This window comes from Rhinoraja longicauda, chromosome 5, assembly GCF_053455715.1.
Source record: "Rhinoraja longicauda isolate Sanriku21f chromosome 5, sRhiLon1.1, whole genome shotgun sequence".
Lineage (NCBI taxonomy): Eukaryota > Metazoa > Chordata > Chondrichthyes > Rajiformes > Arhynchobatidae > Rhinoraja > Rhinoraja longicauda.
The window spans coordinates 42,733,904-42,748,337 of record NC_135957.1 but is presented as its reverse complement, the minus strand read 5'-3'; the positions used below and the strand labels follow the sequence as shown (position 1 = coordinate 42,748,337).

The 14,434-nt window shown below is 40.6% G+C and overlaps 1 protein-coding gene across 4 annotated transcripts in view; it reads left to right on the top strand.

Annotated features, from left to right (window-relative positions):
• agbl5 (AGBL carboxypeptidase 5) overlaps window positions 1–13,197 on the top strand; it is a 92,821-nt gene extending 79,624 nt beyond the window's left edge. For 2 of the 4 annotated variants that reach the window (XM_078399353.1, XM_078399352.1), the window contains exons 16-17: window positions 3,949–4,067; window positions 9,827–13,197. In XM_078399353.1, coding sequence (XP_078255479.1) covers window positions 3,949–4,067; window positions 9,827–9,898 — 191 coding nt within the window. In that variant the 3' untranslated portion in view covers window positions 9,899–13,197. Of the gene's footprint in view, window positions 1–1,310; window positions 2,148–3,948; window positions 4,068–9,676 lie in introns of those variants that run through there. The other 2 variants (XM_078399354.1, XM_078399355.1) reach the window with 2 other exon arrangements.
• The last annotated feature ends 1,237 nt before the right edge of the window (window positions 13,198–14,434 follow it).

Below are 14,434 nucleotides of genomic sequence, written 5' to 3'. Positions count from 1 at the left end.
CCACTCCTTGCACATTATGGGCAATTTTACAGAAGCTATATAACCAACCAACCTGCACATCTTTGGGATGTGGGAGAAAACTGGAGCACTCTGAAGAAACTCATGCGGTCACAGGGAGAACGTGCAAAGAATCGAACTCGGAACTCTGGTGCTATGAGGCAGCTCATAGCTTTAAGGTCAATTTAAAGAGGATGTGTGGGCAAGTTTTTATTTTACACAAGAGTAGTGGGTGCCTGGAACATGCTACCCGGGATGGTGGTGGAAACAGATATGATAGTGCTGTTTAAAAGGGATTTTGAAAGGCAAATAAATATGCAGGGAATGGAGGGATGTGGATTACATGCAGACAGAAATGTATAGTTTAACTTGGCATCATGTTCAGATATTGTGAGGCATAAGGACTGTTCGTGTGCTGTTCTGGTCTATGTTCAAGACTGAGGAAATTCGACAACTCTTAACTATTTCTAAGGATGCACATAGAATGCATTCTATTAGTCATGGAGTGATACGGCGTGGAAACAGGCCCTTTGGCCCAACTGGCCAACATGTCCCAGCTACACTAGTCTGACCTGCCTGCGTTTGGTCCATAACCTGTCCTATCAATGTACCTGTCTAACTGCTACTTAAACATTGGGATAGACCCTGCCTCAATTACCTCCTCTGGCAGCGTTCCAAACACCCACCACCCTTTGTGTGGAAAAGTTACCCCAATTAATTATTAAATCTATTCAATCTTTTCCCCTTCACCATAAACCTATGTCCTCGTGTCCTCGATTCATCTACTCTGGGCAAGAGACTGTGTATCTACCCGATTTATTCCTCTCATGATTTTATACACCTCTAAGATCACCCCGTATCCTCCTGCGCTCCAAGGAATAGAGTTCCAGCCTACTCAAGACCCTCTAGTCCTGGCAACATAATCTTCCCTGTACCCTTTCCAACTTGACCTGTACCCTTTCCAGCTTGAGGAGCTTCCAGCTTCCCTCATATTCTCACACTACTCCTAGCATGCTCTGCTCACTGCTTTCTCAGTGAGGTATTCTCAGTTGTAAAACCAGGTGGAACATCTATTGGGATGCATTAAAGCTTGGTATGGCAACTACTGTGCACATGACCGCAAGTAATTGCAGAGAGTTGTGAACGCACTCAGTCCATCACGAAAGCCAATCGCCAATCTCAACCCCCTACTCCCCACTCCCCACCCCTCACTCTCATTGACTCCACCCACATTTCATGCTGCCTCGGAAAAGCAACCAATGTAATTAAGTACTGCTCACAACCCAGTCATTCTCCCTTCTCTCTACCATTAGGTAAAATGTATAGAAGCTTGAAGGCAGCAGATTCAGGAACAACATCTTTCCTGCTGTTATCAGATTCTTGAACAGACCTCTCATGCTAACGATGAATTCCCGATCTTCCAATCTGTCTTGCTGTGGCACTTGCACATTTTTTTTGCCTGCACTTTCTCTGCAGTTGCAACACTATTTTGCACTATCCTCATTTGCACCACCTGATGCACTCTCGTGTATGATATGATTTGCCTCATTCTAAGGCCCCCTCGGTCATGGCTGACCATGGGTGATGCATCCTGGTTGTTGGCTGCCTGCTCCAAACCTCAGCTAGAGCAGCGTCGATGTGTGGTCGGATGCAAGCCTGGGCGATGTCATATGAAGGACAGGCTGTTGCCCATGCAGTATGTTCCCGTCTCCACGTCGCTGATCGATCCAATGGAACAGCAGAGTCATTACAGTTTGGCACCAGCACCGTCGCAGGAGCTGCCAGAACGAGGTTGTAGACAACGACGAACTGCATTCGGGACTTCGACTGGATTTTTCTTGAGGTTTACTCCTGGAGCCTTTTCCATGACTGGATATGGCCGCAAGGCAGTGGAGGTTTTAGATCAGAGTTTTCCCTCTCCTAGATGGACTGCCTTCCCAGGCTGACGAGGCTCGTCTCCCTATTGTACATATTATTGTAATCATTGAATAAATCTATTTTTGTTTAAAACAAATCATGAGAAAAGATATTTTCTGCTGTAGCCAACATTGAATTTTGGAACTTTGGATTTTGGATTCCTGACGTCAAATGGGCATGGCATTGGACTACTTATGATCACTGGGGCATTGTGGAGTCGATGCGTGGGTGAGGTGATCAGGAGGATGAGGGGTGATGGAGTAATTAGCCTTGATAACAGTGGGTGGTTGGGGATGCAAAATGCAGGATGTAAGAAGGTTAGTGTGCACCGTCGGGCAGTGTGGCTGCAGGGAGGGTCGGGATGCAGCCATACCCCGACGGCAGAGCCGGAAAACCCACCTGGAGAGGGAAGCTGCCGAGCTTGGCCCCTTCTCGTCCCCGAGGACTGGGGAACCGGGGAGGAGCATGGAGGGAGTCGGCGGCGGCGTATGCAAGAACGAAGGGCCAGTAAGAAGAACTGGGGGTCTTACCTTCCGCAACCTCAAGGTCGGCTGCGTCTGGGTCACAAAGGCGGAATGTGGCCGGGTGAGGAGAGGTCACATGGTTCGCTGGCCAATCCGGATGGAGGCGCATCTGCAACGGGCTTCATGGCCAACTACAGCTTGGGCTTTGAAAATGGCACCAAAACCTGGCAACTCTTGCATATGGTCCCAATGGGCTATTTCTACCATCTGTACTTAGTCTGGGATTGTACTCGTGTATGGTAATAATTTACTGAATTGTCTGTAAATGAAGAACTTCACTGTACTTCGTGCAAGTAATAATAAAGAACCATTGGGCCATTGTTTGAAAGATGAAATAAAGCTTCTGTAACCCTATGTTTTTGGTGTTGTTTTACTGCTTGCAAAACAAAGTTTTTCACTTTTTCTCAGTACACGTGACACTAATAAATCAATATCACTTTAATTCTCATCCATAAACTTTGGAGAGATTATTCAGTACCCATCTCAGTTAATGCATATTTAATTGAAGCTCAACACCTGCCTATCTCAGTTTGTGTGTTTAAAATTAAGCCAATGTTAACTTGGTCAGACATCTTCTCAACTATACACCTCCCATTTCATAGCTGCTGAGGTGAACCGTTAGTGGATGGTTAAATGTAGAAACAAAGAACTGATTGTACATGTTCATAAATGTCAACATGCAAGAAATCAACAATGGTTTTTATAATATTATCTCATGGATACTTTTATTTTTACCATTAAATTCCAATTATACTAAATTCCCGCTTTCCTGCTTATTCTCGCCCTGCTCACAGCATGCTCTGTTCACAGCTTTCTGAGTGAGGTATTCTCAGTTGTAAATCCAGGTGGAACATTGCTAAGGGGCAAGGCGGTACCATTGTCTTTGTAATCTGAAGCATTTGACTCGAGTGTGTTAGAGTAGATTTTATTCTGTGGCTTTACCTGGGAAGCTGTATGCAAAGTAAGATTTGGCCAAGAAGGTGCAAGAACAACATGGATATGGTTCCCTTAGGCATGCTACCCGTGATAACATAATTAACCCTATTTTTTCTCATTTGTCTCAGTTGTAGAGTTTCTTGTGAATGACACACGGAATATCTTAATTTATTTGTTCCATTATAGATCAATTCCTTTCGAATTGGAGAAACACAGCTAACTGGTGCATGTTATAATGACATCAGCAGTACAAGAAGTGCATTGCTGCACATTTGTAACATTCAGAAAAATTTCAAAAAGTATTCCCAGGCGGAAATTTAGAGTCATTTTGAACATGTAGTGGGATACTATGTAGATTTGTCTCTTATAATCATCTTAATTTTTATTTACTCCATAAAAATGCAGAAATTGAGAAGCTTTGGAAATACATTTAAAAGATTATTTTGATTTAATATTCCAGAGCATTAGAATTCAAAGATTGAATGTCCTAGTTTGGATTATAAGTATCACACAAATAATTATTGCTTTAATCTGGGATAAGGTAAGTAAATAATCAATGGATTTTCCTTGGCAGGTAGCATATTGGATTGTCCTGCAATGACCTTCACTCCATCAGTACTGAAATGTAGTTCTCAAGACTCTGTATGCACTACTATTGGTGAAGCGGAAACTCAGCTGGATATCTGTGAGAAGGTACTTGTTGCTTATTTAACATCGTTTTCAGTTCCTTTTGGCTCACATGGGTCAGCCCTCAGCTACTCCGATCGTGTTAAGATTTTTGTTTCATTGACCTTGGACAGTTTTATTTTACTGAGCACAGCTCTTAATTGACTTGACTATAATTGAATTGTGGATAATAATAATAATATATTCCTTTATTTGTCCCACACCGAAGAAATTTATAGTGTTACAGCAGCAAAGTGGATAGCAAGAGACATTCATTATAAATAAAAATAAAGATAAGGATAATTGTCATCATTTACTGTGTTTTTTTACTGTTACTGTTAACTGGTCTGTTGACTGGTCTGCTGGGAGTAGCGCTGGTTGTGCAGTCTCAAAGCAGCGGGAAGGACCTCCTATATCTCTCCTTCACAAACTTGGGGTGAAGGAGTCTGTCACTGAAGGAGCTACTCAGTGCAGTGACAATGTCCTGCATGGGGTGGGAGTTGTCCAGCAGCGATGTTATCTTTGCCATCATCTTCCTCTCTCCCACCGCCTGCACTGGCCTTCCTGATCAGCTTGTCAAGTCTCTTCCCCTACGCTGTTGAGATGCTGCTGCTCCAGCAGACCACTCCATAGAAAATGGCTGATGCAACCACAGTGTTGTAGAAGGTCCTTAGGAGTGCCCCCTGCACTTCAAAGGACCTGAGTCTCCTCAGCGGGTAAAGTCTGCTCTGGCCCTTTTTGTACAGTGCATTGATATTTTCGGTCCAGTCAAGGTAAACACCCAGGTACTTATAAGAGTCCTTATAATAGAACAGGTTTAGAGGGATTTCGGCCAAAAGCAGGCAGGTGGGACAAGTGTAGCTGGGACATGTTGGTCGGTGTGGGCAAGTTGGGCCGAAGGACCTGTTTCCACATTTCATCACTTCACTGGGCAGTGCAATCCAGTACCTTTCACTCTTTGTAAAATAAAATTGGCTTGTAAGTCTTCTTTGAACTTTATCCCCTTTCATCTTAAATTTAACATTCCTACCTGGGGAAGAAAAAGACTTACTATCTACCATATCTATGCCTCTCACAATTGAGTGTAATTCTATCTGGTCACCCACCACCTCTGATGCTCCAGAATTTTTTTAACACTCTAGTTGTGTTACCACTTTCAGGTGGTATGAACTTGTCCCCAAAATCCCTCTGCACATAGATGCTGTTAAGGGTCATGCCATTAATTGTATATTTTCCCCTTACATTTGACCTTCCAAAGTGAAACACCTCACACGTGCTCAGATTAAATTAAATGTCCCAGCACAGATCCCTGTGGACTCCACCAGTCACAGACCTCCAGTCTGAATAATATTCTTCCATCACAACCCTCTGTCTTCTATTAGTAAAGTAAGCAACTTGTGCATCCAAACAGCCAGGTCAATGTTAATCCCTTGCATCTTAATCTTCTGGATCAGTCGAGCATGGGATCAGTTTATCAAATGCCTTACTAAAATTCATGTAGACAACTTCCACCACCGTACCCGCATCGATCACCTTTGTTACCCCCTCAAAAAACTCGATCAAGTTAGTAAAACACGACCTACTGTCTACGAAGCTATGTTAAGCATCCCTAATTAAGCCATTCCCCTCCAAATGGCAGTAAATCCTATCTTGAAGAATTCCCTCCCAATAGCTTCCTTAATAGTGATAATGGGAATAAAGAAATGGCAGATTAATTGAATAAGTTTAAGAAAATAACTGCAGATGCTGGTACAAATCGATTTATTCACAAAATGCTGGAGTAACTCAGCAGGTCAGGCAGCATCTCGGGAGAGAAGGAATGGGTGACGTTTCGGAGTCTGAAGAAGGGTCTCGACCCGAAACGTCACCCATTCCATCTCTCCCGAGATGCTGCCTGACCTGCTGAGTTACTCCAGCATTTTGTGAATTGAATAAGTTTATTGCATCAGTCTTCACAGCAGAAGACAACACCAGCAAAATGCCTGAAATTCAAGGGAGTCAGGGTGCAGCTTATACTAAGGAGAAGGTGCATGGAAAGTTGAAAGAATTGTAGGTGGATAAGTCACCTGGACCAGATGGATTACACAGCAGGGTTCTGAAGGTGGTAGTTTTAGAAATTATGGAGGTAGAGGACTAGAAAATTGCAAATATTGCATTCAAGAAGAGAGTGAAGCAAAAGAAGAAACTGCAGGCCAGTTAGCCTGATTTCAGTGGTGGTTAAGATTTTAAGTGGTTAAAGAGTCCATTATTATAAAGGATGAGGTTTCCGAGTACATAAAAGCACATAACGAAATAGGTTGAAATCAGCCTGGTTTTGTGAAGGGGCGATCTTGCCTGGCGGATCTGTTGGAATTCTGTGAGGAAGTAAATAGCAGGATAGACAAAGGATAGTCAGTGGATGTTCTTTACCTGAATTTTCAAAAGGCTTTATAAGGTGCCCCACGTGAGGCTGCTAAAGAAGATGAGAACCCATGGTATTAAAGGGAAGATACAAGCAAGGATCTTCCTGAATGGCAGAAGGCAAAGAGTGGGAACAAAGGGAGCCTTTTCTGGTTGGCTTCTAGTGATTAGCTGAGTACCGCAGGGGTCGGTGCTGGGGCCACTATTCTTCATGATGAATATCAATGTTTTGGATGAGGGAATTTAAGGCTTTGTGGCCAAGTTTGTGGATGATACAAAGATAGGGGGAAGAGGCAGATAGTGTAGAGAAAGCAGGTACTCTGCAGAAGAATTCCCTCCCAATAGCTTCCTTAATAGTGACAGGTTGGGAGAGTGGGCAAAGAAGTGGCAGATGGAATAGTGTGGCAAAGTGTGTAATCATGCATTGTGGTAGTAGGAAAAAAGGCGTGATCTATTTTCTAAATGGGGTGAGTATTCGGAAATCAGAGGTGCAAAGGGACTTGGGAGTGCTGGTGCAGGATTCCCAAAAGTTTAATTTGCAGTTGAACTGGTAGTAAGGTAAGCAAATGCAATGTTAACATTTATTTTGAGAGGACTCAGATTAAAAAACAGGGATGTATTGCTGAGGCTTTATAAGGCACTGTTCAGACCGCATTTGGAGTACTGTGAGCAGTTTTGGACCTCATATCTGAGGAAGGATGTGCTGGCGTTGAAGAAGGTCCAGAATAGCTTTTGAGAATGATGCCGGGGAGAGTTGGGTTAACATATGATGAGCGTTTGACAGCACTGGGCCTGTACTCGCTGGACTTTAGAAGAATGAGAGGGGAACTCTTTGTAACTTAACGAATAGTGAAAGGCTTGGATAGAATGGATGTGAAGAGGATGTTTGCAGTAAGGCTCGGTGCTGGGACCGCAGCTATTTACAATATACACTAATGAGTTGGATGAAGGAATTAAAAGTTCCATTAGCAACTTTGCAGATGATACAAAGCTGGGTGGCAGTGTGAACTGTGAGGAAAATGCTATGAGGTTGCAGGGTGACTTGGACAGGTTGTGTGAGTGGGCGGATGCATGGCAGATGCCGTTTAATGTGGATAAGTGTGAGGTTATCCACTTTGGTGGTAAGAATAGGAAGGCAGATTATTATCGGCATGGTGTCAAGTTAGGAAAAGGGGATGTACAACGAGATCTGGGTGTCCTAGTGCATCAGTCACTGAAAGGAAACATGCAGGTACAGCACGCAGTGAAGAAAGCCAATGGAATGTTGGCCTTCATAACAAGAGGAGTTGAATATAGGAGCAAAGAGGTCCTTCTGCAGTTGTACAGGCCCCTAGTGAAACTGCACCTGGAGTACTGTGTGCAGTTTTGGTCTCCAAATTTGAGGAAGGATATTCTTGCTATTGAGGGCATGCAGCGTAGGTTTACTAGGTTAATTCCCGGAATGGCAGGACTGTCGTATGTTGAAAGACTGGAGCGGCTAGGCTTGTATACACTGGAATTTAGAAGGATGAGAGGAGATCTTATCGAAACATAAAAGATTATTAAGGGGTTGGACACGTTAGAGGCAGGAAACATGTTCCCAATGTTGGGGGAGTCCAGAACAAGGGGCCACAGTTTAAGAATAAGGGTAGGCCATTTAGAACTGAGATGAGGAAAAACTTTTTCAGTCAGAGAGTTGTGAAGGGCCGAATGGCCTACTCCTGCACCTATTGTCTATTGTCTACATTCTTCCGAATAAACGATCCTGTTCCTAAGAATATTCTCCAATAAATTCCCTACCACCGATGAGAGGCTCAGAGACCTATAATTTATTTGATCTCTGTTGCCCTTAAACACAGGAACAACACTAGGTACTGTACAATCTTTTCAGACATCACCTATGGCTAAAAAGGATGCACAAATCTTTGTCAGGCCCCCAGCAATCTCCTATCTTGCCTCTCTCAATAACCTGGGATAGATTTCATCATTCTCTGTGACCATTTTAACTTTCTTCAGGAGACCCAAACCACCATGTTCATGATATCAGCACACTTCTCCCTTTTCTCACTGTCCCCCATGTCATTTTCCTTGTTGAATGCCATTGCAAAGTATTCATTTTGTATCTTGCCTACATTTCATGTTCCCTTTTAGTCCTCCTGATTATTTGTTGAGGAATTTTCCTGTTTGCTTTATAATCTTCGAGGTCATAATCTGATGTCGGGTTCCTTGCAGCTAAACCTTGCATAAGCTTCCTTTTTTTGGGCTAATTTTGCCACATATTTTAATATCCAAGGTTCCTGAATCTTGCCATCCTTGTATTTCTTTCTCATAGGAACATCTTGGTTCCGAATTCTGACCAGCTGGCCTTTCCATGAATCCCAATCTAATCTTCCCAGCTTCTGTCTAATACTATTGCAATTAGCCTTCCCTCAAGTTGACACTTTCCCTTAAGATCCAGTTTTATCCATTACTTAGAGATAACTTAGAGGATCATGACACTGTTGCCAAAATTATCTCCTACTGAAAGTCCGATCATCTAACTAGTACAGTTAGGCCCCTTCCCTGCAACTTCAAACCAATCTGGATGTTCACATTGTGTCAGAAATGAAGTTTGCCACTTGGTGATTATAACTTGATCATTGGAAAGGAGCTGAGGAGGAATTTCTTTAGTCAGAGGATGGTGAATCTGTGCAATTCATTTCCACAGAAAGCTGTGGACAGGTTAATGGATATTTTTAAGGCGGAGATTGATAGATTCTTGATTAGTACGGGTGTCAGGGGTTATGGGGAGAAGGCAAGATAATGGGGTTGAGGGAAAGATAGATCAGCCATGACTGAATGGTGGAGTGGACTTTTGATGAGCCAAATGGCCTAATTCTGCTCCTGTAACTTATGAACTGAGGGGCTAAAATGACTAGTGAATTTTGAGAAACTGGTAAGTCCATGTGACATGCAAGAGCTGGGCATTGAGATGAGCGCATTCTTGATTAGATATGCTTGTGTTATTGGAAATTCTACTTGCAACTTCAGTATGTCCTAGCAATGCTTTTAATCTAGTAAAGTGTCCAATTATCACAGATTGCAATAGCAACAATATGTTATTTTGATCTTAAGTGGCTGTGTCAAGTGTATCCTTTTTAAATAAGTTTATCATTTCTATTTTTGAGCAAACATCGTGCTGTTTTAATATCGCTTCCTTCTAATGTCTGTAAAGGAGATTTTGGTTCCAAGACTGACTTCCTCCCCTTGGGTTTCAGATGCAAACTGTGTAGGACTGCAATGGATTGAAAAGACAATCACAGAGAATGATGTTGCAATGTATTTAATTTCTTGCATGATTAATATACTTTTGGATGAATTAATTCTGAATACTATTTACATAGCTACCTCTGTATCTTTTTCAACAGCTGTTGCTGGTAACTGGAACAGAGCAGATACCCACATATAGGAAGCTTTTTTCATTTTGCACTGATGGCTGATGCTCCAATATAAAATTTCTATGATTTGCATTGAACTATTTTCTGAAATATCTTTTAGTCTGCCTGAACTGAGTGTGTGTCTGTTGTACCTTTTTTCACCTTGGGTGAAAACTATTGTTCCTTAATTGTTGTTGGGTTCAAATCCTGAAATTCTTGTCTAAGGTCAGTGGTATATACCATGATAACACAGAATGTGGCAGTTCAAAAGGATGGCTTCCCATCTCCTTTGATCTATCTCTCCCTCAACCCCATTCTCCTGCCTTCTCCCCATAAGGATGGCTTCCCATCTCGTTTGAGGGCACTTTGGGATGGTTTTAAACTTTTAACCCTTCTATAAACTTTTTTTTAAACATTGGAGTGCAGGAATGATGTTTCTAGCTCAAATCTAGCAATGTGCCAATGCTAGTTTATAGAAATGAAAGTGGCTTTCTTGTTATAGGTTAATAAGTTAGACTGTTGGTCTAAACACCAGGCAGTTTTCTCATATTTTAAGAACTCTTAACACTAGTTCTTAAACTTTTAATCGGAGACTGGATTCTTCAAGAAACTGGCTACCCTTGGAACTGTCCATGTTATGTGAAAGAAGTAATAGAATCTATTTTCCTGATTCTCATTCCCACAGGCTAATAGTCTTAACACTCACTATGCCAGCAAAAGGCAGACAGCAATAGGGATTAAAAAATACAGAGAGCTGGAGTATCTCAGCAGATCAGGCAGCATTGGCAGATGGAAATGGGCCACAATGGTAATAACCTTGATTGCAATTTCTGCCCCTGCAGTTATTCCTCCCATTTTTCAAAGTACTGAAAATGAAATTGATGGAGTGTTATAAATTATTGTGAGCATATGACATAACACTAACAAAGGCTAGGAAGTGATTCTTTCAGGTTGTAAAATATCAAGAAAAAGGATAGGAAGAAAGAGAGGCACAGTGCTTGAAATATTCAAAACTCTTTGGAGCATTTGAAAATAGGGACGATACACTGAAATATTTCAGTGTCTAAGGTGTAAGTATAGATAACTTTCATAAACTTTTCTTCCATATTTAATCTTCCTTTGCTTGTTTCTAAAATTTACCCAATTTCCTGACTTACCACTGATTTTTAGCAATATTTTAATACTCGTTCTTTGCATAATGTCCTTAGCGAACATGCATGGGTTACCTTCTCATCTCATCCTTATTTCTCGAGCAATATATCTTGGTTGAGGATTATAAAATATCTTCTTGTGTGTCTGCTACTGCTTATAAGCAGACATTTTTCACCTCATTTTCCCAGTTTGGCATTGCCAACTCTATCTTCTTAACATTTTTAATTGCTTTTAAGACATTAGTTTCAAATCTATGTTTCTCTCTCTCAAATTGGATGTGAAATTCTGTGCTGCAATGATCACTGATCTCTCCTCTGGAGGGTCCTCAATGAGCTCTCCATTCGTCATTGGTTGATGTCAACATCTAAGAACTGTAAATGGCATTGCTTGGAAACCAGTCATTACAAGCTTGGACTGACATTAGAAATGTATGAAGCAGTTGAAGCGAAATGTTATCAATTGTACTCCCTGAAGGAAACATCCTAAGATGCAAATGCAAATATTGTCATTTTAATTGGGGCAATTGATTAGGGTGAATATAAATTGACATATAATGTATGTGAAACATGATCCATTGTGATCAGAGGATTGGGTCTGTTGCATCATCAAGAAACAAAGTTTATTTATCATACCTGTCTATATTATAGCTGGTTCCAAAAATACTAGTCTGTATTTATTGCAAGCTGCAGCTTCTTGCTGTCTGGCATTTATGCGATGAACACATCTGGTAAAAGAGCTGTTATAAAGCAATTACTACAGCCTGAATTAATACATTTTTTGCATTATAAAATTTTTGGAAATTATCCTATAATCAGGCTTTTCACAACCTATTATTTAATTAATGACATGTTATACAAGTGCCTGATAGAATGTGTAGAAACATAACTGTTCCAGCACAAAGATGGCCTATTTGATCTGATAACTCACCATTATTCTTGTAGTTTGCAGAAGTTGAGTTTTTAAAAAACTTTGGATATTTGTTTTGTTTTCTGTCAGGTGGAAGTTCAATTTCTTGACACTATTTTATTATTTAGACTGCTGACTGGCTCATGTCTTCTTTGAAAATCACTACAGATGTAGTCCGTATCACCTTTAAAATGTATATTTGACGTGCTCGCCCTTTGTATGTTTCCTTGTATATTTTTTAAATGGAATACTTTTTCAAAACTTGAGTTGTATTCTTGATAAGCATGTACTGATAATTTCTGAAATTACTACTTTTGTACAAAACAAAATTCTGTAATATTGTGTGCATCCAGTGTAACGTGTTTGGAAATTGTTGTGTTGGAATTCATTGTCATTGTATTTGGGGGTACTGTATATCCAAGTTAAAACATTCCAGTTATTTGAATAATGCAGTAAGGCATCACTTTAAAGAAATTGACCAGTCAATATAACTTTAAATGTGAAAATGACTTTCACCTGAATTTGTAAAGTATTGCAGGGAAATTATTCTCTGTAACAAATGATTAATAATGATTACATGACTAGCTGTGGTAATAACTTTAAACTAAATAGACAGTTGATTTTGTAATTGTTTGTGAAACATTCCAATATTTTTTATAAAAGTTGCTTCAATATCTGAGTAAAACTTAAGGACCTCTCTGATTGTTTTCCAACTGTTAACTTAATAGTGTATTTTTAAAAAAAAAGATTGTTTTAATATAGTTGCTCAATTAAAGATCTCAGAACAATTTATGGGATTGTTAACATTTAACTTTTTAGTAATGACCTTTTTTTCAGTGTGGCATATTTGGCAAGAAATTGAGGTAACTGATTGTTGACACTTTTACTTTTTAAGAACATTTTGTGGCTTTCTGGAGGAATTTTAACATTTTGCATAACAGCTTGTTTTTTAACTTTGTAAAACAAGTACTGGAAAACTAAGTGTGCAATGAAGATCAAAAACACTATTTTAAGCAATCTTTTTCCTCTCCCCTGTCGCTCAAACCACATTATAAGTATGCACTCACTTAGATAACGGCTCTTAATTTACATGTGGTTTAAAGGACATTTCTTAAAGTTCAAGGAACTTTTTTGAAGTAAGAAGGAAAGCAAATACTCACCATATCAGGGTCACATTGTATTCACACACTCAGAAACAAATGTCAAATGATTTTATGGTGTAGATTGGAGTTACCATAACCACTGTTCCCACATAACATTTTCTATTAAAATTCGCAACTAGCTGACAATTTTCACTTTGACTATTGCTGAATGTAATAAAAATGTGTTGTAGATGATCAGTTGAATTTTTGGTTATTATCAAGATTTGAATGCAAAGATTTTTATATTTTGGAAAAAGTATTAAATAACAATATATTCAGAGATTCATTCAGTCTGAAGAAGGGTCTCGACCTGAAACATTGGCCATTCCTTCTCTCCCGAGATACTGCCTGACCCGCTGAGTTACTCCAGCATTTGTGTCTACATTCAGTTACATTAATCATATTAACTATAGGGGCTCTTGCAAATGAACATCTAAAATTCAAAACCTATACTTTCCAGTTTTTTGTTGACAGAATTTAAAATTTTAAACAGGCAGATTTATTTTTTCAGAATAACATAGCACAAAAAGTAAGGAAATTTGTGTTTGGTAGATTATTTCTTTGTTGTAACAATGCTTCTTGGCAATAAATCTTATACCTTTGGAAAGCCTGTTTATTTCCCTTTTAAATAGTGCCACATTTGTAAGGAACATGCATTTGTGGGATGAGCAGCAGAGCTGAGTATGTGGGTTGCGCCCATGAAAAATCTGCCAAATCTTCTCTGCCAATGCCAAACAGCTTATTCTGCCATTGACTCTTCTTCGGTGTTGTTTGGTGGATTGGATGATTGAAGTCTGAAGAAACAAGACATATTGGCAATTTAACAATTTATTCATTTAATAAACAGGAGCCTCAGTAGCTTGTGGAAGAACCATACACAGCCACAACAGCCTGGCACCTCCTCCTCATGCTGGTCACCAGCCTGGTCACACATTGTTGTGGGATGGCATCCCATTCTTCAACCAGCATTTGTCACAAGTCAGCCAATGTGGTTGTGTTGGTCACTCTGGCACGAACAGCACGCCCAAGCTGATCCCACAAGTGTTCAATGGGGTTGAGGTCAGGACTGCTGGCAGGCCATTCCACCCTCTCCACTCCCAAATTCTGGAGGTAGTCGCTGAGAAACCCTGCTCTGTGGGAGCGAGCATTGTCATCTTGGAGGATAGAGTTGGTCCCAGACTGTGGAGATATGGGATTGCCACTGGTTGCAGAATCTCATCTCGATATCTCTCTGCATTGAGATTGCCTCCAATGATGACAAGCCTCGTTTTTCTAGTGAGGGAGATGCCGTCCCACACCATCACACTGCCTCCACCAAAAGATGTTACTCTATCGGTGCAGCAATCAGCATAGCGTTCTCCGCGTCTTCTCCACACTTTGACCCTATGATCCAACTGCC